At 47.2% G+C, this 26853-nt stretch overlaps 1 protein-coding gene across 2 annotated transcripts in view; it reads left to right on the forward strand.

The window, feature by feature from the left end:
- Positions 1 to 26853, forward strand: part of ADAMTSL3 (ADAMTS like 3) — a 1638295-nt gene that overhangs the window by 17481 nt on the left and 1593961 nt on the right. For both annotated transcript variants that reach the window (XM_069625001.1, XM_069625002.1), the window contains exon 2: positions 12676 to 12790. In XM_069625001.1, coding sequence (XP_069481102.1) covers positions 12704 to 12790 — 87 coding nt within the window. In that variant the 5' untranslated portion in view covers positions 12676 to 12703. The remainder of the gene's footprint in view (positions 1 to 12675; positions 12791 to 26853) is intronic.

Consider the following 26853-nt stretch of genomic DNA (forward strand, 5'->3'; position numbering starts at 1 on the left):
GCGCTGCATTAGAGCCGTCTACTCGTCCCCAAGCTCACATGCTCTGCGTCACTGCTATCTTCCCAGCGCTGCATTAGAGCCGTCTACTCGTCCCCAAGCTCACTTGCTCTGCTTCACTGCTATCTTCCCAGCGCTGCATTAGAGCCGTCTACTCGTCCCCAAACTCACTTGCTCTGCTTCACTGCTATCTTCCCAGCGCTGCATTAGAGCCGTCTACTCGTCCCCAAGCTCACTTGCTCTGCTTCACTCCTATCGTCCCAGCCCGGCATTAGAGCCGTCTACTCGTCCCCAACCGCACTTGCTCTACTTCACTGCTATCTTCCCAGCACTCCATTAGACCTGGTGTTTTCTGAAAACGGAATAGTTCACAGGCTACAAATGCATTCTTTCTTTCCCTATTGGGAGTATATGGGACCCAGCTCTGCTGACAAGGTTGAGTAGCCAAAGGAATATACAGGGCAGGTCACAGCCTCCCACACTGACACTCTCTCTCGCCGCTGAGCTCGGCCAGGTTGGCTAAGGAGGAAAGTATGACAGCACAGAGTACATTTAGACGCTTGGCGCCAACACCGCAGCCAAACATTTTACGGTGAGCAGATGACTCCATGTCACAGGACACCCGTTTCTAAGCCCCGCGCGTTCCTTTTTTAAGGCCTTTGCATGAGGTGCCTACATCCAATGTGTTCGTATAAAATGAACTCAGACTACAACTCCCAGAGTGCAAACGTTTGTTATATGAAAGCTGTGGACTGGATAACATTGTCCTCATGACCCTCGGCTCTGCGCAACACTGAAATAATGGATGGAAAAGCATTGAACTAATCATAACCACTGGTAGTAGTCTCATGTGACCCATGCTGCCGCCTTTATCTTGGCACCTTAGTCCCTCTCCCAGCCTGGCTACGCCCCTGACATAGACATGCATCTAACACCAGTGATTTATCAAGCGTTGCTAACAAACATGTGTGAGTAGAGCACATTGAAATTCACCATGAACATCGGGGCATTTTCTAGCCAACTTGGTGTCCAGGATAAAACACTGGAGTGTGCCCCCTGACTGGCACGCGCCACTCCCAAACGACACTTCTGTATCATGCGATGACACCCTCCTCAATATCGATAAATCATTGGCAAACAAATGAAGCTGGTCTCATTACATTGTACTTTAAGCATTGTACAGAAGAAATCGAATGTGAAAACACAGCTGTTGCTGCCCAAGTAAATGTTTTTTCTGTCACCTGCTCTAAGGGAAGGCCTTGCCTGAATATGATTTCAAATTGTCCATACTGGCACACTGCGGTGTGACCAGCCTACCCAGGTCCGAGGGCCCACTGACCACTGGACCTGTGTTGCAGGCATTCTGTTCGAACCACCCCCTCACTTGTATTTCGCAAGGGGTAACTCTAGACTAACCATATCAATTATTTTCTGATAGAAGGTTATCATTCCAAGGTGGACGGTCTGGTACACTCCCATTGTACTCTCTCAAAATACCCCTATGAGAGAGGGAAATGGGCTAAATAGCACCACGAGTGGTCCTGTCTGCTTTGCATTAAATCACATAGCATTTCGGGAATATACAATGATCAAAGATCTCTATATTTGATAAACAAGTCTGTGATCAAAAGGTTGTATGTGTGAACCAGTAAATACATACCAGACACATGGCTTGGTGCTCAGATCGCTGTTCACCACACTCACCCAAACATTAAAATGTTTGTAACCAAGAATCATACATACTCATTCGGACATCTTAGGGGAAAATGGCTGCACCATCCGTCCCTGTACTGGGGTATATGGGGTATATGGGCTCTTTTGCTTCTTGTTTTTTGGCGAATTTTAGATGAGGAGGGGCAGGGTCTCAGTCCGAGCATGCCATTCCCCAATAGAGAAACATAATAAGGGAATTATATCTTTAGACAGGAATGGATACCCTACCAGAGACACCCAATAAATAGGGAAAAATACACAGAAAGGATTGTACTTCTTACAAACATTAGCCTGACCCGTAATAGGCTGATAAAGCGTTTTAAACAAAACCAGCTTCTGATATGTGGTTTGGGGTCCACAGTTCTTTCGCCACTACCTACCCGTCCTTGTGCAGGCCTCAGGGGTTATTTCTGCAAAAAAGAGCAGACCCATGCTTTATCTAACAGAGCTGGCATTAGCATCTCTTATTAGTGCTGGCCTGCAGCCATTGACAATCATGCTGTGGCGGTGTAGAAAGGATGCTTGGCCTAGTGGATGTACCATTTGAGCGAACTTCTTTGATTGCTCTTAAGTGTGGGGAGAGTATGGCACACTCATTAGAGCTACATACACAATCAGTTCCAGTGCGTTATCACCTGGGCACGGGATCCATCAAGCAAAAAGAGTCGTATGTGCTGTTACATAGAGGAGCAGCACATAGACGCCGTAACAAACTGAGTGGTGACTTGAGCGGCGCACACATCATTGCTGCACACATATCACTGCATTGCATACCTGCCTAACCTCCGGAATTTTTCCGGAGACTCCGGAATTTCAAGCATTTCTCTGGGTCTCCGGAAAAGTTCCTTGAATCTCAGGAATTTTGAGATTCTTTCCGGGTCCTGACATATTCTCCCCCTGATTGGCTACCGGCGGCAGCCAATCAGGTGGAGAATATGACGGGACCGGAAACGGCGCGAAATGTTCGTGCCCACTGCCTGCACCACTATAATAATAGTGCTTTCAATCCATATCATTGGATTGAAAGCACTATTATTACGGCGGCGGCGCCACGTTCATTTTGCTTACCATAGCACTGAAAATAATTCATTCAATGCTATAGTAAGAAAAATTAAGTCGGCGCCGCAGCCGGAATGATGCTGCTTTCAATCCATGTCATTGGATGAAAGCAGCATTATTTCTCTTGTTGCGCCGCCTTCATTTTACTTACTATAGCATTGAATTAATTATTTTCAGTGCTATAGTAAGCAAATTGAAGGCTACAACAACCGAGTTTACCTTTTTGACAGGTGGGCGGGGCGTGTGGGTGGAGCCGTGCACAAATGGGCGGAGTTTTGTGTGGCTGTGGGCGGGGCATAAATCTCAGGAACCTCAGGAATTTTGATTTTCAAATGTAGGCAGGTATGCAGCATTGATTGACACTGACTAAGGACTACGCATTGACACAATGGACCATGCTTTTCTAATCAAGGTGTCAAGTCACATTAAGGAGCCATCGGCCAGTGGTTGGCGTGTTAAGAACATAACACGTTCTTTGATGTAGAGTGGATGCATTTAGTCCATGTCCCAAAGCAGCCACTAGACCACCTAGGCAAGAAAAGGACAGCTAACCTTCTCAGGCACGCGCCATATGTAATACACACACACAAAAAATTGCTGTGTGAAATAAAAATACATGAAAATAAAGAACATACTTTAAAACGTTTTCTGTGTGTCATGTTAATACTCTGGGAAGAAAGCACAGATTTGGTCGGTAACTGATGCTTTGTGCTGGCCTTCAAAATAAAACCTCCCCATGTTCAGGTTTGAGCCTTGTGGTGTAAATGTAATGGCTTGTTAAATGAGCCATCACTTATAAATTGGCCCTACTTTAAAGGCTCTGCCAACACAAAGCTGGAGAGGGTGGGCAGAGGGTGTGTGTCTCCACAGCAACTCCGAGGCTGCTTTTGCAAAATGGATTGCTTTGTTTGAAACAAAGCAATGCTTAACGTTTTACCGATGGCAAATTCAGAGACAGCTGTCTGGTCGGACCCTTCCTGCGGCCCCCCCACCCAACCCCCTACCGAAATCCTTAAGCGATGCGGCTCGGGCGACCGCCCCCTCCGCCCGTCCCGGGAAACGGGGAGGCTGAAAATGACTTGACAGGTAATGTGTGGACAGGTGTGGCACGGGTAGCCAACACTAAAATCGGCAAGAGTGTTTTTAATTCCCATTAACACAAACAGATTGCCTTTTAGCATTCCTGCCAGCTAATCGGAATCCTTTGAATGCAGTCTATAATACCTGGTACAGGCCTCATTCCAAAGACTTGAGCAGCAGTCTGTCAAGCATCACATGTTCAATAAATACATTACACTCGCCTCTGTGTTCTATGTTTTCCCTCATTATAAAAACACTTTCGTTTTTAGTTGCACACCTCCAATATCCTTCTAGCGAACAGGGAGGGTTATTAACGTTTTGGTATAATGACTCTTTCCTGGGCTGCACCTCGGCAATAACCTGGGGTCGGGTCATTATCCCATGAGAATGACGGCTGCCTCAAACTAGGAGTCATCACTATTGACCACATTTGACCATTTGACCCAGTGGGCTGCATAGATGCTTCTGGACATTCTCTCTACCCGGCACATACTGCAAGTATATGACACGGTATCATAACAATAATCCTAGGGGAGTCCTGAGGCTAGGCAGCAGGTGCTTTAGATCCCCCAAACTGAACAGGAGCCCCCGTGCACAACTCCAGGAAAGGACCCCACTTCAAACCAACGTGCATGGCTCAACTCATGGCTCTTGTGCCTTCACTAGTAGAGTGTTTTGTTACGTCACACGATCACTTCTAACCAGGCCGGGCTGAAGATGTGTGGGGGTCCATTTCAACATGATGGTTGCCCCTCCCCCCTACTTTGCTTAGAACGTAAAGCAGTCTGAGCCATATATTACAATGAAGATAAAGATAAGGTTTATAGCCGCCAATTATCACAAGATGGTCAGTCAGCAGGGAGCTGAAACAGGAAATGCCCACTGAATAGCTATGAATCAGGCTAGGAATCCTGCTTTGTAAGCAAGTGGCTGACATGGAGAAACCAGTGTTGAAAGACAACGGGGTGATGGCACTTCTGTTTTCCCAATGGAAGTGATGATGGCCAGACGGGCTACACTAAACTCAGCTTGGAAGACAAAAGCGCACACTGTAAACCACAGAACTTAAGTAATATATGAAGGCATATATTGCCGTGTTATTACACTACTGACTGGCAATATGCGGTCAGTTGCTGGGGCCCCCCTTGAGGCTCCTTCATTTGAAAAGATTGAAAGACCCCGACGCCGTCCCTGCTTCTAACCGTCCTTAGACCACCTGTCTGTGCACAGTGACCTTGCTGGGCGAGTGAGGGCCGCATGTACTGGCGAACCCGGATAGTGCGGGTCGCCATGCTTGTGAACTTGAAAAGGGCGTTCACTACACCCCTGACCTTCTAGAATAGTGCCGGCTGTACCACTACGCACAGCTTTATCTTAAATGTGCAGCCATATCACCTGCGCCGGGGGTTGGGAGGGGGGGAGGGGGGGGGGGCGCCGGGCACTAATCAGGTGTCTCTGCATTCGCTATTTTCCCGCACAGCCAGGCTTGAGCTAAGAAGCTTTCAGGTCGCCCACTGAAATGAGTCATATTAAGGCCGGGCTAATAATAAAGGCGGATCTGAGGGCAGGAATGGGCGGGGCTTACACGGTGTGCTGTGTACACTACGCCCATATATAGGCCCTCACTATCAGTGTTCAAATAATATAAAGAGAAGAGACCACTCCCTGTAGCAGACAAAATCTTTTTTTGTAACGAGCACTTTTTCAAGGTTCCCTTAACGAATAGGGGTCTAAAATCAAAGGCCAGAACCCCATATGTTAGCCAGACGGCAGTTTCTGTGCCCTTGTGCCGCGCGCATAGAGGGATCCAGAATGTTCTCTGAATGTTTAAATGTGGGGCTCGCTCCCAAACACTGAAACGGGGCGCCTGTGTTTCGGTGCCCAGCCTGCTGGACAGGTGCAGGGCCCGTAATGTTTGGGTAGCCAGCTTCCCCCAGGGGACACAGCTATAAAAAGAGGCCGCTCTTTGAAAGACGAGCTTTGCTCTCAGACCACTTAAAGGGTCACTTGGGTCTCCCTTGCAGGCCCCGGGGCAGTACTCTTTTTAACTGCTTTTCTCTCTATAATTAGGGCTCCGCGTGTCTACTAATATAGGTTTCGGGCTGAGGTACTCACGCACACCAGAGCCAAAGGCGATCATTTTATTAGCACGCACAGTCTAAAGCCTGTGGTTTTGTGAGGTGCCGTCTTACTTTAGTGCGGCCTCTGTTCTTCTAGAGTGTATTTTCCTTCGACTAAATCACTGTTAAATAGTTTAGTTTTGTTTGTTTCATGCTTGCATTTATGTTCGTAGAATTTGTATTTCATCCACTACAGTTCTGTGTTTAGCAATCATCTGACCCAATCAGATTTGAAGCGCATAGCTTTCTGGGAAATGTGAGCGACGAGGCTGGTGCGCCTACAGCGATTTAATGGCTCCAGCCTGGCTTCTTGGCTCTGGGATTACAGGTGCTGACGTACATTGCATATCCGTGTGCAAGGTGTGTACGGGTATGTGGTGTACAGAATCCACAATCCCACACCCCCGACATGCATGGAGCTCTTTTGATGGAATTTTGGTAGGTGGGCCTTATCGGCTGTTAACGGCCCCCAACCCGACTCCACACTGACCTTTACTAAGTGAAGGCTGCTGTGCCCTTTTCACGCGATACATATTATCACCTTTAGCACCTTGGACCAAAGTTATGGGTGAGGGTAGCAGACCCTCCAACTGTACCGAGTTACCCAGTGCAGGTTTTCCGAGCATCATGCCTTGGAGAGCCTACCAGCCTTAGCCGGTTCTCCTGGGTGGCTCATCTCACCCGCAGAGGGTAGCCTCTGGGATTGAAGGGCAGTTCTGTGCAGGGCCACTCTCACTGGCCCCCTAGGGCCACTAGCGGGTCAGCTGCACAGCAAAAAGCAATGCCAGCCAAGCTGTACCTAACTGCGTCACTCTGCACGAATGTGGCCTGAAGTCTCTATCAACACGTGTGCTGTGGGCCAGAATGCACTTAGTTTCCAATATTTCAGCCCCCCTCCCCCACCTAAATCCTTGCTCATGGACGCCCTCTTTCTTCTCTGGCCCAGTTCGTCACCTCCATGGAGCAAATTTGATGACTGATTGCTCTGAATGAGACTGTTCTTATTGAAAACCCTAACTTAGTTAACAAGAAACAATTTGACTAGGATTGGTGTGAAACCGTGGACTCACTATTTAAGGAGTGTAGTCGCCTCACTAGGGAAAGGGCGTCCCCACCTAGACCTCTTACCCTTTCTCCAGTGCTCAATAAAGTCCAGAGCTTATAAATACGATTTAAATTCAATTTCCCCCCCTCTATGGAGTTTCTGGGGTCAAGAGTACATCGAGTTGTGAAGGACGGCTGTGTTCCTTACTACAGTGAATTTCGTACAATGGAACAATGGATGGGGGGGAGGGGGGGCTTGGGGGGGTGGAGCGGGGGACACACCATTCTACACTCAGATCTGATGGTGAGTAATAGTGTCACAAAATGGTTGGATCTAAATCGGATGCTACCAGCAATTTTTCAAATAATGGGAACTCAGATTAGATGATTGTGAATAACAATGTTTAAACCTGTTCTTCTAGATTAAACTGTATTACATTTCTAGTTTCATGTTTTTGTTGCAGAGGAAAGGTCTCATTTGTTAAATTGCATGTATCTAACAATTTTTTACTTGTTTTTTAGACTGTCATACCATATTTGTATACATAATTTCTTTTTTATGTCCTTGAAATAGTGAAAAGGTTTCATTTGTTAAACACACTCACTAATAATATTTTTAAAGCCAGTCCAGCAGCAGCTTAAAACCCGGCCCCTAACGTCTTCCAGGCCCTGCCCTGAGACGTTCAGTCCTGCCTACTACTAGCTGGCCGGACACCGTGGGCGGAGTCATAACTTAACGTGCAACATGTCACACTGACACTAATGACTGCAGTAATTGCTGCTCCATAGAGAAGGTGTTTGCTGGCTGTCCCTACAGCAGGTCTGAGGTAGATGCTGCAAGGAGAGGTGTAAAAAAAGTGAATACTGTTTTAACTGGGCATAATGGTTCCTGGCACTGTGACCATACTCGCATAACCGCGCTTATTCGAATCTGGCCCTGGTTTGATAACTGCGCATCTTTACTCTGCCATGCCTATGCTGTATGGGCATCAGGGGTTTGGAACCTTACTGCGCTAACAGAATCTGATGGAACACGGCCTTTGTTAACTGGGCATAGTGGAACCAGGCACTGTGACCATACTCACATAACGGCGCTTATTAGAATATGACCCTGGTTTGCTAACTGTGCATCCTTACTCTGCCATGCCTATGCTGTATGGGCATCAGGGGTTTGGAACCTTACTGCGCTAACAGAATCTGATGGAACACGGCCTTTGTTAACTGGGCATAGTGGAACCAGGCACTGTGACCATACTCACATAACGGCGCTTATTAGAATATGACCCTGGTTTGCTAACTGTGCATCCTTACTCCGCTATGCTTGTGCTGTATGGGCATCGGGGGCTTGGAACCTTACTGTGATAACTGAATCTGATGGAATAGGAACTGTGCTAACTGGGCATAATGGAATCAGGCTCTGTGACCATACTCACATAACGGCGCTGATTGGAATCTGACGCCGGTTTGCTAACTTGGTGTTCCTTCATTACATTACAGGTGTGTCATTCTCGAATGGTCACATGCTGGTAGGCATGAGATATAGATATGGGAGTGCCAGGGAATTCAGGGGGAAGGTCGAGGCATAACCGAGCCTGGGGGTCTGGCTTGGCTCTTGGGGCCTAACCCAAAACGAGCCTGCGGAAAGGCCATGTAAAAAGGGGGCGGGGCCTGTGCAAGAGGTTGGAGGAGGCAAGAAAAAAGGCTAAAAGGGTCTGGGGGACAATAAAAGGGGCACGAAATGGGGATAAAGGGGACTGGGCTGAGAACAGGGGTACACGGAGCAATAAAAGGGGTTAAAAGGGGCTGGGGCATGAAAAGGGATGGGAGCATAAAAAGGAAAAAAGTGACAAAAAGGGGTAATAAAAGGGGCAAAGGGGAAAGAAAAGGGGAAAAGGGGAGTGGGGCAAGAAAAGGGACAAAAGGGGGAGGGTGCAAGAGCAGCTGCAAAATGGGGCTAGAAAATGTGACAAAATGGCACAAAAGGGGCTAAAAGAGGTTGGAGCAAGAAAAGGGCTCAAAGGGGGCAAGAAAAGGGACTGGGTGGCAACAAAAGGGGCTACAAGGGACTGGGGCAAGCAAAGGGCTAAACAAGACTGTGGCAAGAAAAGGAGCTAAAAGGTGCTGGGGCAAGAAAGGTGGCTGAGGACTGGGGCGCAGGGGCAACGCGGGTGTTTTGGGGAGGGTCCTCGACGGGAAAAGGGGATAGTGGAATTTTGGGGAGGTGGGGAAGCCATTGGGAAGGGGAGCTAGTGCCAGAGCAGGACTCAAGTCCCAAAAGAAAAGTGGGGGGACTGTGGCGATCAATGGGAAGTGACGTCACGTGATGTCAACGTGAAATATGGACATTTCATCCAGGCTTACCTTTCGCTATTGAAAAAAACCACACATGACAAAAAAAGCATTTTCCAAAGGGAACAGATTTTCACATTACTTTGCTGCTTGAGTGTAAAATGCACGCACCTTTCAGTTCATTGCGCTGTCTGGTAGTCAATTCTCGGTTAATCTGCAGTTGGTCGCGATTTCCAGGTACCAACTCCAGGTTCATCTCATCTGTGTCTCGGTGTTCCTGCACAATGAGAGCCACGATTGCCGGGGGCTCTTCCCACTTCTTCAGCAAATTCACATGGTAGGTTTGTATCTGGGGCCACCTGTCTTCTTGACGTACTTTGTAAGTTACTGCGCCAAGGTACCATAATTGTGTATTTGTATTATAATTGTGTAACCTTGCAATTTTGGAAGCTGAAAATATTCTTGTACCTTGCGCCCTGATACCCTCGGGTCTGGCGCGCATTACAAATAAAGAAACAAAGAAAGCAAGAAACAAACAAACGGCCCGTTCGACCAGGTAGGGTCCCTTCAATGAAGCTAGGAGTTTGTTTTTGGTGGTTGGTAGAAGCACCAATACCTTGTCGCCAGAAGCGAGTTCCCTCATTATAGTTTTTTTCGTGTACTTTTTGTGCCCGTTGGAGATTCGTTTGGGCCAGCTCCTGCAGGGTCAATACATGTTTTGAAAGATTGTGGGCATACTGAGTCCACGTGGTGGAAAGATAACCTGTAGCAAAACATATCCGTATGGAAAGATGTCAGCATCTTGCAGCTGTATTTCCAATGATTGCGTGGTCTTGAAGTTAATTGTCTTATTCCCGAGTTGCCAGGCCAGGGTTCAATTCCCGTCCAGGTTCTGAAACTGCACTGCAACCGGTTATTATTCTTTATTTTTGTTTACATTTCGTGAACAGGGGGGGCGGCATCCGTCATTTAAAAAAAGTGGGCGGACACCGTCTATCCACGTGGTCCCTCAACTTGAGCCCTGCAGAAGATCACAAAGAGTTGGTAGGCCAACCAATTATGGAAACACCCAAAAGGGCTGAGGGCAAAAAGACTGAAGCCCAAAAGCCCGACCGCATTTGTCCATATATATATATATATATGACAAATGTGTGTGTGGTGTGCGTGTGTATGTGTGTGGGGTGAAGTTAATAAAAATGTATAGGGGTAAGGTGGAGGATTGTCGGGGTCCTCCCCCAGCATATATATTTGTGGACAAATGGGGAAAAAGGAAAGAAATAATCGGATTTTTGGGACTCTGGATTTTTTATTCAGTCTTTTCACACAGATCCACCAACTCTTTGTGCACCAGGGTCACTTACGTTTGAAATTGCCACACTGTTTGTGCCTGGAAGCTCTCAATGAGTTCGAAGTCAAGTGGGCCGGACCGGAAGTTAGGCGGAGCACTTTTTCTTTTTTAAAGCACTTTTTTTGGGTCAGGGAAGCCAGCGGGGCTCGTGGCAGGCCGCTGCTTGGCCAGGCACTGATCTCAAAGCGATCAGACCAGGGTCCAAGCCTTGACCTGGACCGCCAGAGCCTCGTCCGGCTCGCCCAGCACTAATGAGAAAGTGAAGTAAGTGGCGCGTTTTTGAAAAATGTTTTTTGAACATTGAGCAAACAAGTTACTGTAAAACATGTCCGTCGTGAAATAAGAATGTGCCCTCTTTCTATGTTTATGGTAGTGTCTAGCGTGTTTGGGAAGGGGCGGCACTACAGTGACGACAGAAAGAAGGGCAGAAAGCATATATATATATATTTTATTCTAGAATGGGCAGCAGGTGGACATCGGGAGGTGCGTTAGGGAGCGGCGTTCAGCTTTCTCAGAACACAGGTTTTTAGCAGTAGATCCGGAGATCCGATTGGCTGACTGACCCGCACTGAAAATGGATGCCTGTGAGCCACTGGCCAGCTACTGATTTATTGCAAGAAATAGTGGCCCAATAGAATGAAATCAGTGTTTTTCTTCTTGTGTGAACCAATCTGTGGCTCGGGAATGAACCTTTATGACAATGTCCTGAAAGTGGCCGCAGATGTGGACTGCTGTCTGCTTCAGCAAAGCTAGGTGGTGCCAGGCTTCCGACGGACACACACTGCATTAGAATCAATACCGTCGTTTTGTAATGTTGAAAATATTTGTCTCCCAACTGTAAACTATTAACCTCAACCACTGAGTCTATTCCCAGCAGTTGTCGGACTGGTCTCAACACACTTAACATTCTCCGGTGTCTTACATCCTAAGTAACTCCGGTGTTGCAGTTTGAATTGCCTCATCATGTGGGCTGCTAACCAGTACCAGCTTTTTAGTTTTGGCTTTTAGGTGGCGCTCGATTGCCACCTATAATCCAAAACTCCTGCATTGGAGGACATCTAGAGAGAAATGGCATTTGAGAAGGGACACCAAACTTGTAGGTGTTTTTTTGGCTATTTAACCACCCATTGGCTACCCATTGCCATTCTAAGCTGTATGGCCATTCCCACCCACTTCCTGCCCATCTCTGCCCAAGCATATCCTCCTACTATACATCTAGGAGGGAGATGGGATCTGAAGGGGGACCCACCCATTGACTGCCCATGGCCATGCTTAGTTGTATGGCCATTTCCGCCCACTTCCAGACCCTCCTTGTACAAAATACAACCTCCTGTGATGTCTTTGAGCTAGCTCCATCAAGCAGTAACATCAAACTGTGTGCACTCGAGCTGTCCGCCAGTATTGTTTCTTAGCAGTATTCTGAGAGTTGATGGCTTAATTGGAGCTATACATGTGCTACTGATATAATAAAACGTTCTTATCCAAGTGTACTATAAGCAACTTGATTTATACCTCTTCCGTGCACTGGGAGCTTGCTAGAAATAAGTAATGACAAAGCCAACTGTTTTGCCTTGTGTATAGGTATTAGATAGGCATTTGAAAGAGACTCTTATGATATGCCCATGTACTCACACTATTTTGCAGTTGCTAGCATTAATGGCCAGTTAGAAAGCATTATAGCAGTCCCTGGGAAACGTCTATCCATACAGAAAAAAAGCCCAAACTTTTGGCTTTGCCAATGCTTGTTTGTTTTGGGATTATATATTTCTAGGAAGAGTATTCTGTTTTTGCACTGACGTCTGTATGTCTGCTCCTCGAGAGTCAAATCCACTCCATGTTTTCAGGGTATCGAACACAGAATGTTTGTATAAATACAGGTGTTATTTACCTAGCCATTGGATGTCTTAAAGATGCAGCGCGGCTGGGGCTCGCAAGGACTGGACTTGGAGAACCGACCGATCCTATTAACTCCAGTTGTGCTCATTATTTGCGTGACACTGAGAATCTCCTTCCTTTTCTGTGCAGGCAGGAGCTCGTCGATTGACTTGCAGCGATGCAGTGGATCATCATGGCGGACGGCAATCTGGGATGGCTTGTCCTGACCACGTGCATTTCTGCGCTACTCTCTACCAGTTTCCAGGTACAAACAGTGCTGCAGTTGTTGTAATGCTCTGATAGAGTATCCCCAGGTCAACCATAGCTCATCTGTAGAAAAACTGCTTTTATGCATCTGGATAGGCATAGCATGCTTGCCATTTTGTCCAGGGGTGACTTTGAACAATTTAAAGCTCTACAGACTCAAGGCCGGGATTACGGAGTGCCCGCACATGCCGCTCGAGAGCCAAAAGCTTCTGGGAGATGTTGACGAGGAGGCCTTATATGCACTTTATTATCAGTGGTCTAGCAGACAAGGCTGACTTCATTGGAGATTCAATGAACTCCTTGTACCCATGAGACCTTCAGTTCCCTCTAGCAGAGGTACTCTTGCGTTGACATTCAAGTCAGCGGTCTGCAACCTGCAGATCACCAGATATTTTGGACTAAAGCTCCCATCATTCCCCTTCATTGACTATATGAGATAGAGTTCATCAGAGTTGCAGTCCAAAACTTCAGCAGGGGCAAAGGTTGCGGACCCCTGCTTTAGGTGAATCGGCCATATACTGGGACTTTGGAGGATCCTGGTGTCCAGGCCTATTAATACGCTCTTTTCCCCCCTGTAAAGATCTGAGCTGAATGGGACCTACAGACACCTTGCTTATTGTGACACATCAACCTCTAGTCCTACCAAGTTCTTCTAGTTTCTTTTTGTAATAGGGTTCCACTAGTTCTAAAGGCTCCCCCAGGTTGGCAAATAAGGAATCAAAGGATCACAATTGTGGTAAACTGCAGAAACCAGGCTTTAACTCCAGTCCCTTGGTTCCACAATCAGCAGCTTCTTCCCTAGACTACAATTCTCCTTAACACTTTCAATATAGGTTAACAGCTTTCCTTAATAATGCATGTTTAGTTACTCTCAAAGCTTGGTGAGACATTGATTGCCTCTGGTAAAAAGGCATTTTTAGGTAAGCTTCTACTTTAGAACATATACTACATTGGAAATTCAGCAACATCCTTACCCGCGAGTGTGGCAAGAGGCGCAAATACTTTCCTTGGTACTGTAATGGGTCAAGTGTAGAGCACCCACCTACCCTTGTTATGGAAGCTTAGCGCTGGGAGTGCCAGTTGGTGTGAAGCAGCCTGTGAGAGAGGAGGCAAGTGGATGTCTCTTGTGTACCTTCCTACTTACTTACCCGATGTATATACCTTGTCACTGGAACTTAGTAAACAAGTTCCCTTCCCTTACCTGAATATCAGAGCTTTCATTTCACCCTGCAACACTGGCGATTGCTGGGAGAGTTTCCGAATCAGGCACTGTGACATGTAAAGTGCTCTCCTAAAGGTGGCACTGCTTGGCTTGTGCTGTGAAAATTAGAGGAAAGGACCTGCTCTGGTACCGTCAACATGATGACGTTGCTGACTTGCTCTGCTTACAGTGCTGGAGGAGACTGGGCATCGTTTTCTGTTGCCGTAGAGTGTATATTAGTTGTGCCACGTCTGCAAGGATAAGCAGCAAGCCTGGCGCTCTACTTGGAAGTAATTTAGTATAATTAAAGTGACTTTAAATATTCCTGCACAGCTGCTGTGAACGCCTTACTTGGATGCTCAAGACACAGTTTCCAACGCGGCATGGCAATCAGCACCGACTTATGCTCGTTATGTGAGAGATGCTCTGCTGTTCATAGCAGCGATTTGTTTCAACATTTTAGAGACTCTCTGCTGACCATTGGTTGTTTTATCAGATGTAGCGAATATATAGAGTTCACTAGATGAGACCCTGAATATGGTGTTATGCACAGTATTAGATGTCATGTGAGGCCTGTTTTTGGAAAAGTATGGTGCATGATTATTGAAGTGTGGCTGTGTTAAGGTGGATTTGCAGTATAATGAATGTGGTGTGTGAAAGGTATGCAATTGCCGTGACCTCTGCTTCTAGTAAAATGATGTGTGACATGACAACAATGCAATTTTTAACTGTGATATGCCTTGCGCTAATCTTTCTTCCACGGGACCAATTTGTACTTTGACTTTTTCACAAAATGTTTAGAGTTTCAATATTTGCATTGCAAATTATCATCCTGTGTGTAGTTGAGGGTGATGCTTGTGTCGTACACCTGATGTGCAGTGGTAAAATGTTGCACGTTTTTGCCTTTTAACAATTTTGGGGGTTTGGAACCTGTCACAAGTTTTATTGGGGTGTTCTGCCACCCGTGCCACAGATTTTGGGGTTTGGAACCTGTCAAAGTTTTATAGGGGTGTTCTGCCATCCGTGCCTCATATTTGGGGGTTTGGAACCTGTCAAAGTTTTATAGGGGTGTTCTGCCACCCGTGCCACAGATTTTGGGGTTTGGAACACAGCATTAGTTTCATAGGGCTGTTCTGCCACCTTTACCACAGATATTGGGGTGTTGGACACCGCACTTGAGGGGGTTATCTGCCCGTGCTGTGGAGAGTTGGACACCGGTACCTTGGGGGGTTGGACTCTCCGCCTGCCGTGCACGGAGTGGGGGCCTGTGCTCTGTGCATTTTGAGCTTTGATTAATTTTTCTGGTAGTATGCTAGAAGAAGAGGAAGGGCGTGCTGTGTCTCAGTGCACCTCGGTTGTTGGCAGCAGGGTGAATGAGAGTGTTGTTTTGGGATTGTGTGGCAATGCTGGTGTGTTGAGAGTTAAGTCTGGGTCCTTGGTCTGAGGGTCTGTGGTGGGCCTGCTACATACTCTGAATGTATTGGATACTGGATTGGCCCCTTTACAGGTCGTTGAAGGGATTATGTTGGTGGGAGCATGAGGCATGCCTCCCTGTTCTTCGGAACGGAGTGAGTGGGTGTTGGATTGGAGTTTTGGAGTTTGGAGTGGAGGCGACCAGAGTGTTATTGGTTCATACTTTGGTCGCATTACTTTGTGGATCTTCCCTTGCACTTCTTTCCGTACCTTTATCTTGGTTTCTGTTGAGGAGGGAGATGTGTTGTGTCTTGCATTCCCTGCCTTGGTCCGGCATGAATGCCTGCGTGAGAGAATGCCTGATGGAATGTTATGCCTGTGGAATGCTGTGGTGTGAGTGCCCCTAGAAGCGCCATGATTCTCAATTGATGTGACGCAGCCTGTGAGATAGGAGACCGGTGGATGGCGCCTCTGTACCTTCCTGCTTAGTTACCCTTGGACTTACTTGATGTATATACCTTGTCACTGGAGCTAAGTAAATAAGGTCATTTCCCTTGCATGAGTATCAGACCTTTCATTTCCCCCCGCAACAACTGACATTTTTCAGTTGAGGCTAGGTCCTCTCTAAAGTAAACACAGAGCAATAGTACCGTGAGCTTTATCTCATTTTCTCTGGACTACAACTCCCAATACGCAATTCATCTCTATAATTCCCAGTAGGTGATGGCTCTGGATCTCATTCTTGTGGTAGTTCATGGTGACTACAATGTCCAATGTGCATTTTTTATGATGCTCGTTCTTTTCATACCTTTTTGTTTTTACTGTTCCCACAAAGCCACTTTGTTAATTCACTAGTCCGTTTTTATTAATCTTCTTTCTATATCATTACCACACCAGAAGTTCCCACACCAATGCTTTGCATCTTCTATTCCTTCACTACTCTTTGTTATCTGATTTTTTTTCTCCATGGCATTCACATTTGTGACAGTTTCTTTCTTTCGTTCTTTTGTTCATTCGTTCTTTCTCTATCTGTCTTATCTTGCTTCCTCCCTCTTTCTCCTCAAGTGGTAATATTGGTTATGTGGCATCAGTGCTTAATTTGTAAGAAAATAAGTGTCAGAGTCCAAATATTTTCTAGCACGCTTGTGACACTGAGGGTGGGCAGTTCCCCAACATTACTGCTACCAGCCACAGCTGCTTCCCCCAGTGTCGACACAATTGGGGTTAAACTACAGCTTGCACCTGCTCATTGGGGTTGATGGATACTCGGGCGGCTGTCCTTACTTCACATTCAATCGGAGACAACGAAATAAGTGCCAGGGCTGAGTCCTGGCAAACACCCTGACGAATTAAGCACAGTGTGGCATTCACATCTGCAGCAGTGTTGTTCTCTCTAACCCTTCTGAATGCTTACCCCTTTTCTCTTCCTCTGGTATAATGGGGCCAAAACCACTGCCTTCTGGCGATGGCTCCCTCCTCTGTTTGTGTGCACTCAAATCATCTACTCACAAGCTTTGCGTCTTCTCTGTGTTCTATTTGTCTGGTGGACTCATAAGCTGTGTGTGGCCTCCTTGTCCACCCTTTCTTCACCCCCTGTACCACATCCATTGCAAGGTGTGCTTGGTTGCTCTGTATCACTGTTGCTCTTTCCTTCCGGGTCAGGCACCGCTGTCCCTTCTCCAGCGCTTTCTGAGCTGTACCTCCTCTTTGGTGACTCTATGATGCAAGCGTGGCTGTTTCACCTCCTCCACCCTACCAGGGTCTCACAGTCAGCCTCTACTCCATGTGCCCACCAGATTGGAGATTCTTTAGAGCTGTGTTTTTTAACTGGCTCCATGTTAGACATCCGTTGGATGGTCTCCTCTAATGACCTGGGATTCTGGATCTTGACATCTTCTGTCAACTGGAGAGGCAGCGGTTGCGCGACTCTGCACCCTTGCCTACTCTTCCTCTCAACAGTTACCGCCATGGTACCACAGTGGTGTGGAATTGTCGAGATATTGGAAATCACCACTCTACCTGAGAGGTTGACATTGGCAGGTGCACTGGCCACAGGAGTATGAAGGGAGGATAAGGGGAGCTATGAGAGAGCATGTTAGAGGTGGGGGCCAGAGGAGTAAGGAACCTTGTATGCCAGTCGGACCCAGATCAGGACAGAGCCGCACCAGGGGAGACTGCGCAAGCCGAGCGCCTGAATTCAGCATAGAGACGCAAACTAACCAACCCTACTAACAATTTCCCTTTCTGCATACACCTCTCAAACTCCAAACCAAACACAACCAAAATCTACAGCACAACAAACCGCACAAACTTCACTACATTGCAACAACAAAACAAAAACACGCATAGTCTTGCACAACATTACACGACGACTACCGGCCGCAAACACCCCAGGCCCAGCCAACTGACCCACCGGGCTGAGGCCGCCAACAGCACATCACGGCTCTCTTGCACTTTTCCTGCCTCCTCCCACTAACTCAACCTCCCCTCCTCTTTCAGAGTCGCCAGTGCGCCAGGGGACCACTCCGGTGGTGATAGTGCGCGGTACAAATGTCCTTTAACATTAACATTAACAGTGCCACTTTTCTCTCTCTGCAGCTCCACAGAATTTGGACCCCAATGTTAACAACAGAGAGAAAAGGATCAGGGTGGTGCGATGTGTCTTCACTTCATCAAAGGGGTGCATAGGTCTCCATGGAAGATGGGGTGTTGGTGGCCAATTGGCCAACAAGATTGAGAAGTGGCAGGCAATGGGCTTGGTGGAATGGAGGCGGGGATACAGTTTAGGTGGAAGGGTAGGGATTTGTAACTTCCAGTCAATGGCAGTTTTCAGCACTGGGAACCTGCGGTCAAAGGCATTTAGGTTGGGGTGGTTGGCCTTAAGAAGTATTCTTTTTATTTTAAACGTCGTGTCTATCGTAAAATGCCTTACAATTGGTTTCAGACTTAGCCTTTACTTGCCTTTTGGTAGTGGTTTGCCTCTGGTGCCACTAAGGCCGTTCCTCCCCTGATGCTAGGACTGCCTGAATGAGAACAGGACAGCTGGGCAACAGGGAGGGCCCGGCCCAAGGAAAAACTGAAGGATGAATAAAAAAACCTTGGAAGGAAGTAGTTCCAAAGAGGACCAGTGATGATCCAGGCGTCCTCCTCTCGAGCGGCAATAAGGTTCCAGTACAGCAGAGATACAACAGGAATCCAAAGGGTATTTCCAAGAGTAGGTAAGAAGGCTCAATAGGTTACTAGGAAAGGGAAAGGCCTGCAGAGCACCGGGAAGGAACAAGAGAACAGGCTGCAGAGGGAGGGTGCAAGCACAGGTTGAGGCACGGGGGTGGTCGAAGTGCTAGCAAGGCTGAAATGCCAGAAGCACCATGAATAAACAGAAGGATAGGGAAACTAGCGTACCGACAACAAGGAAGTTGCAACGCATCGTGGTGCTTTGGATGGTATCTCTTAACATCTGGGTTAGTGGCTCCACCCTTGCTTCGGAGATGGTCATGCGGGGAACGTATGGTGGCCATCTTGTGGATGGCAATTCTTCATTATAGGTAGGGTTGGTAAAGGTCTTCTGCGCCAACAATCCCAAAGGGACCTAGGGCATTTGGGTGTTCTGACAATTGGCACGATATGAACACACAATGCAGAATATACAAGCACTATCTTTTGGCTGACAATACATTTCTTTTCAGCTTCTCGCTCAAAACTGCGGACATCTCCAGCATTTGCAATGCAAAGAATGTCACACCACGGAATCTCACGTTCTGTTTATTTCTCATTTCGATTGTTTGTGTCTAAACCTTCTCAGCACATTTAAGCTGATGTTTTAAAAACAGAGATATTTGCCTGGTCTTTGACAAAGTATAGCAGACAGGAAACCGGTGCAGTGATTAATTGGATGTCATGGAAGGGCCCCTGGGGTCCCTTTTAAAGAGATACGCCTAACCACAAGCCGACTCAATTTTTCAAGTTAAGGGGGGCTGTCCTAGGAACCTGCAGTTCGCATAAAAACAGATTTGTCCTTCATGCAGTTAACAGTGGAAACTACTCTTGCTGGCGGCCAGACCTCGTGTTTATACGCAGTAAGCTCCTCCCTTGCTAATGGCGCCTCTCGCTGCCTGCGTGGGGAGTTCACCAAAATGGCGGAGGAGTATTTGCAGGCCCTGCTCAGTGGAAATGATTCACCGGCTTCTACGCTGGGCAAGGTGTGGCCCTTGACTTCATGCCCAACAGACCTATTAAATAGAAACTTGGCCGGGCTGTGAAAGAGTTTTACAGAGAAAACAACATCCAGGGTCGCAGTCCCGGGAGAGCAATGTAAGGTGGAGATGACAGGGAACGTTAATGAATTATCCGCCCTGGATGTTAATATGTTAATGTACTTAAGAAGGAGCAACACATGCGTTTGTTTTCATCCAGGGTTTATTAAGAATTCGCAAAGGAAGACGTCTGCAGATGCGGCCACTCTCCAGCTGTTGTATGCATCCAGCTGCTGCTCTTGTCCAAGTACTGAATAAATGACATTGTGTGCGCGCTCTTCTGTGATCCAGTAGGGGCGTTGCAGTGAATCTGCCTTTAATGCAGATTTAAATCCCTGTTCGCATCCATTCCAACATACTAGCAACGCATAAAGTAACAGGCATTTAATGGACAGGGCCTAATATCTATTAATGCTCTAGCTGCAATACCTCAGTGCAGGGCCGACCTTAGAGGCAACAGCGCCCTCGGTGAATTGGCGCTGCCCCCCACCTCGTGCACCCCTGGTCAAAAGGGGGAGGGGAGGGTTTGGGGGGTCAGGGGTGCCACATTTCTTTAGTCCCTTCCTGCTCTGGCGCCTTGCAGCGTCCTATTCCAATGAAAACCTCCTCGCTCCCACATCAGAGCATGGAGGTGATCATATGAATAGGGTGCTATCAGAACCCTATTGTTATTAAATGCGCCCCGCCATCGCGGGCGCATTTAATAACATAAGGGAGCCTGCCATGCCTTCTCCCACTACGCCAGCTCGGGAGCCCTTAAAAGACTCCCCCGAGTTGGCATGGCGGCTGCCAATGGTGCCCTGATGGGGCATTGTGCCCCAGGCGGTTGCCCGGCCCACCATGCCCTAAGGCCGGCTCTGCCTCAGTGCTGATACTGCAGCCACGCAATTATGTGATGATCCCCTCATTGTGATGTCATCGGCCCGTTAGCAGAGGCCTGCAGCCCTTGGAGTCCGATCCTCCACTCTGAGGAGGGGCGCCTGGCAGCCTTATTTATGCACTGCAGCCCTTTTCAAAACCCCAAACACAGTCCTTCAACCACACTTCAGTAAACTACCTGCCTAGAAGGAACCTACTGCTTGGCTCCCAAGGAGCACCCATAACGAATGTATTATTTTATATATATATATATTACATGGCCTGCGGTAGCGGCTGTGTAGTTATGGTTAAGTTGCTAAACCAATAGGAAGACCACTTTTTCAGCAGCTTATAACTTCGCTCCCCCTGGAGGAAGCTTCACCAAACTTTGCAAAGAAAGTATATGGCCGGCTCTGAATTTTTTCACCAAGTTGGGTGAGGTTTCGTGCAGGGGGGGCAACGTTATAGGGGGGTCCCACATTTATTTTTTCTTCCATAGACTGAATGAGGAAAAACTTTGCGCACGGCTACATCCTGAACGGCTGGATGGATTTTCACAAATTTTGCGGCAGGAGTGGGTGCTTGGGTCACAAAGCGTGATTTTGTGTGTTTGGCGGAAATCCGACTGGTAATCTTTTTGCAAAATTCTGAAATGTACATCCCAAAAAATTAGTGATATCTGGGTCCGCTGTGTGAACCAATTTCCCTTTTTTCGCTCCGCGGACCTAAGTGTCATTGGCCTGCGGTACACCGTGCTGTCTGCGAACAGTAGACGCGGCCGGTGATTGGCTGGAGGGAAGCGTGCTGTGCGTCAAAGGTTTTGGGAAACGCCGCCATAGTGTATCAGAGGATAGTGTTGCAGTGTGTGTGGCAAGGCTGTAAGCCATTGTGTGCATGGCTGGGCCTCTTGTACGTAGCAGTGTGCATACTAAAATTAGTCATAGCTGGCTCCGCTCCAGCGTCCCATTTCCCTCTTTGCAGCGTGATCAAAACTTTGATTGAACTGCAGTGTGCGGTGACGAGATGTGTGGAAAGTGTTCCATGACGGCAGTATGTTGTATCGGAGGACATTGCACCGGCAAATGGATCTGAAAAACATAGTGTACGGCATCTGGTGGTGGGAAAAAGGATGGAAAGGGTGCGGGAGATGAGAAGAGCTTCACGTGATATATATCATTATACAAGAAGACGGAGGTCTGCAAGCGCTATCCGTGCATACTCCGCCAATGCGTAGATACCTCAATAGGCAACTATCTTGTGTGGTCATTGTAGGCAGCCTGCATTATGGCATGCGAGCTACAGTGGCAATGTCTTTCTGTCATGAGTGGTGGCAGGCACATTTGCAGAAGGGGAGTGCATTCCACGACACATGAGGATTTAAACATAGCGTGTACTATGGTGTGCTGTGTGACGCAAATCTGTAGCCCCTTGGATGCATGGCTGCAGCCCTAGCACAGATAATTATGTGAACTGGTTGAAAAGGTATGTCCACTGGTTGAAAGTAGGTGCCACATTGTTGCTGATTGTGTACGATTTGGCTGCAGTGCACACAATGGTAGTTGAATGTTTATGGTGATTGGTAGAACAGCCTACAGTTGTCGGTGTATGGTTGGAGATGGTGCAGTGACCAGTCGTGGAGTGTGTCCAATGGGTGTATTAACAGAATAATGTACATATGGAAGAGGTCCCGGTGCAAATGTTTGTTCTATGTGCTTGCAAATTGTCCATTGTGCAGATTAGTAAGTGTTGCAGTGCAGTACGCACCATTGGTTATATGCACGTACTAGAATGGTGGGAGCAGGCTCAATGTTGTGAAGAATGTCTTGGTTAGTAAGTGGAACATGTGTTCATGTGTCCCCGCTTTATGGTGTGGAGGTTGCGGGGGGGGGGTGCTGGTGCGCATGTTGCCCTTGTGATTCATGGCACATGCACACCTGGTCGCTTGCATGCTCTGTTATGTTCTGGTGAGTGTGGACTAGGCTTAGACTGTTGGGTGCATGGCGGAAGGCCGTAGGCCAGGCACCAAACAGCCTAGGCCTTCATTATAGCCTCCACAGTATAATGCTGTGATGCAGTTGTTAATGTGCATGCATTTGGAGTTGGTAAGTAGCACACAATGGTTGCAGAGGACTTTGTGCACTTGGTGGAGCAGCAGAAGTGAGCTCCTATGCGTTCATTACCATATGGTCCACATAAGTACCCCTGTTGCACAATATGGAGCCACATGTCGCCATATGCATTCGCTATGGTTTGGCCCTTATAACACCCTTGCTTGAGGAAGTGCTTTACCACATTGCGCCATGAAAGGAAATGCTCAGCATAAGAAAGTTGCAATATGGACAATGTACACAGCCACTCATATACCGTTCAGCACATGCAACGCACCTTTGTTGAGCCTTGTATGCAAAGATGTGGCCAGGGTGATAGTTGGCAGGCACACTTGCAGATGGGTCCTGCATTACACATGACATGAGAAGTAAAACATGGGTTGTACTGGGGTGTGCTGTGTATGGTGAGGTCCCAGCGGTCAGTGATGATAGAGCAATGGCAGAAGGGGAGTACAATGGAGACCAGATGAAACTTGCAACATACACTGGAAGTGCTGATGCGTATGTTGCCTTTGTGATTTCTGACACATACGTACCTGGTCGCCTGCATGGCTGTTATGTTGTGGTGAGTGTGGCTTACACCTAGGAATTCATCACAGTGTCCATAATATAATGCAGAAGAGCAGGTGTTACTGTGCATGCATTTGGAGTTTGTGAGTAGCACACAATGGTTGCAGAGGAGATTGTGCACTTGGTGGAACACCAGAAGTGAGCTGCTATGCGTACATTACCATATGGTGTACATCATTGCCCCTGTTGTACAATAGGGAGCCACATGTCACCACATGCGTTTGTTATGGGTAGGCCCTTATAAGACCCTTGCTTGAAGTGTTTTACCAAATTGCGCCATGAAAGGAAGTCATCAGCATTAGAAAGCTGCAATATGGACAATGTACACAGCCATTCAGATACTGTTCTGCACAGGAAATTCAATTTAATTGAGCCATGTATGTAAAGATGTGGCCAGGATGAAAGTTGGCAGGCACATTTGCAGATGGGGCCTGCATTGCTGACACCCAGCAGTCAGTGATGGTAGAGCTATGGGAGAAGGGGAGAACAATGGAGAAGATATGAAACTTGCAACGTACACTGCAGTACGGTGTGTTGCGTGTGATAAAATGTTGCTTTTATGGTTGTGGGGTTTGGTTGCAATTCTTACACTGTGTAGTATATGCCTGGACCTGATGGAGCAACGACTTCTACAGTGTGTCCTGTGGGAGAAGTGGTAAAGTAGAGGATGCTTAGAAGTGGCTATGGGTGACCTGCATGTACCTGGCCTCTTGTTCACCTGCATAACTCTGTTATGTTGAGCTGGGTGTGGCCAAGGGCTACACTGTAGGGTGTATGGCAAAAAGCCTGTAGCCCGAAGGCCAGTCACGGAAGAGGCTAGGCCTGCTCAATAGCACGCCACCATAACGCATACATGAACTTTTAAATATGCATGTCTTTGATGGTGATGACGTTGAAAAAATGGTTGTGCAGGACCTTGTCGACGTTGAACAGCACAAGTGACCTGATATGCGTCCGGTACCATATAGTACCCATTATGCCACCACCTTGCACATTAGGGAGCCAAATGGCACTATTTGCGGTTGCCATGAGTTGCCCTTTGCACCACCCCATCATATGTTATGTTTGTGGATTGTGGTATGTGGGAAATGTTACCTTTCATGAGGCTATTATGTTTTGCTGGGTGTAGGTAAAGCCTACAGTATTGGGAACATGGGCAAGGGCAGTGGGCCGCAGGCTATGCACCAACGAGCCTATCTTTTGACAACAGCCAGCACACCATACAGAAGCCATGTAGAGTTGCCTCTGTTTCTTCTCTCTGAGGATGGTGACCTTTGAATAATGGGTGCAAAGAGCATTTTACACTTAGTGGAACAACCAAAGTGAGGTGCTATGCGTTCGCGAGCACATGGTGTAGGTAATTGCACGTGTTGTACATTAGTGTGTAATTTGCCCACAGCTAGAGGTTGGGAGATATTTTATAAACAGAAGCATGTGTGCCTTTATGTGCAGTGCTGGATGTTCAGCACCGACTATGACAGCATTAAGGAGCAAGATTTGCAGTGGGTCCAACGAAATGGGATTTGTTTGACCTCCATTGGCAATGCTGTTTTGTTTGCCACTCTGCACGCAGCATTGAATACAATCCTGTAGAACTGTAAGAGAAGCACTGACGTTCACTCCGTACAAATGTGAGGAGGAGAAGGGAACAGAAACACTTTGAAAGACATAACAAACTAAAAAATGTGTAAGCAAGCATGTACATACCAAAAACAGGACAAAAAACCCCCAAAACCTTTTCTTTTCTGAGACAGTTTTACAGACCCAACTCCTAATCCTGTTTTACATTTACCCCCTCAAACCACCCCCCACCCTCCTCCCTCCCTACCATGAAAACTCTGTGGTTTACGCTGTACTTTCACGCTTGTACATGCCACATCCAGCAATTTTCTGGATGGGAGCCATGGAAAAGAAACTGTGGAGTGAAAGACACTGTTTATAAAGTTGGTGGGTCAGGTGTGTACTCAAACAGTGTGCCAGAAGGTCTATTTCAACTAAGTAGTGCAGACGGCTATGCTGGAAGTGAGCAATGTAAGGAGCAGGCACCCTGGGTGTATGCAACAACTGAATGTGTTTCTTTGCAGTTAGTAACATGCAAGGTGTGCTGCCTGTGCCCAATATTTTCTGAAAAGTGTGCAGTAAGTGGAGTAGAGCGGAAAATAAAAACAACTTTGGAGTGTAAATGGTAAGTGGCAGGCATCCTACTGTTGTACATGCATTGTGTGTATGATATCATATGATGTGTGCTTGTATGCTACAGCATTCGTAATGCCCCTACACACATGTCTAGCAAAGCACAACAAGGCAAAGGAGGGCAAACAGAGGGGAGACATAGACAAAGAACCTAGTAGGACAGGTGTGACTTAGATCGCCCAAGTGCATGGGTGGAGGGAGGGGAAGGTAGAGTAAATGGGAAGAAGAAAAAAATGACAATAAGTAAAAATACGGACCAATTGTGCCAAGTGCACGGATAAGAGTACACACGAGGTGGTGGATGCCCTGTTAGGCATATAGGAAAGAGTGCTCAAGTGCAGGGTTTGCTAGAAAGCCAGTGTAGGGGTTCACCTGGCAGGGGGAGGTGACATGGGTCCAACATCAGAGTCGTCAGGTAAGTAGTGCAGATTAGGTTTACGTCATGCAATTAGCTGGGGAGATGAGCAGATACAGTAGATGCAAAGAGAAAGACTTTGAGGTGCTTCAGGAACCGGCGATGTTTCCCCTCAAGTGTCAGGGAGGCAGGGAGCCTGTTGCAGAGGGAGGTCGCAGGCGAAAAAGCACATCTACCAACAACTGTTTTTTTGCAGAAGCGAGTGACCCTGAGGGAGTTGGAGACGGATGAGGGAAGAGCTTGTGCACAAAGATATATAGGGAGTTACATTTGAAGGTATTGTGGTCCCAGGGGCCAGAAGGCCTTCTGCATAATGCAGTCTTCTCACTTTATTTCTTGCAGCCACTGGGAGCTATTGACGACATTTCAGTGCAGAAGAGACACCATCCCAAGTCGCGCATTCCTCCTGTGGATGCGTTGCAGAGGGTGGAGAGTAGAGGGGGCAGATTTAAAAAGAGCATGCTGTAATAGTGCAGCCTACACAGAAGTACAACTGTGCAGAGAATGATCTTTTGGAAAGTTCCTTTCCCTTGGTACGATACATTCAATGCTGCTATTGATGCCATTTTTTTACGATTTATGTAGGAGGTGGGTTAGTGGGGAAAACATTTTGTAGCATTGTCGGAAAGGAAAGCAGGGAGTCCTGTGTCGATATTACACTGTATGATATGGGGCAATGAGAACATTGCAAGCACATATCACTAACGTGCCACTTCATGGTAGGGGATGGGAAAAAAATAGTATACTTTTAAAGAACGTAATGGCCGTTCAGTGGCAGATACTGTGCGCAGAGGCACTTATAAAACAGTAATATGCATAGTGCAGAAAAAGCTTTGGTACCTTACATTTGTGGTAGTGGGTGCGGAAGAGGATGAATGTGGACGCACACATTTTTCAATCTATTACTGAAATTTGTAGCAGACGTGGTGGCAAGTGACAGTACACTAGCAGGCTGATTTTCTAACGGCACCTATGAAGTGTTGTGCAGCACAGACAGTGTTAGATGGTAACGTCTTGGGTGGCATTGGTGGAATCGTGTGTGACCAATTA

Source organism: Ambystoma mexicanum, chromosome 11 (genome assembly GCF_040938575.1).
Source record: "Ambystoma mexicanum isolate Mex_15411 chromosome 11, UKY_AmexF1_1, whole genome shotgun sequence".
NCBI classification, from domain to species: domain Eukaryota; kingdom Metazoa; phylum Chordata; class Amphibia; order Caudata; family Ambystomatidae; genus Ambystoma; species Ambystoma mexicanum.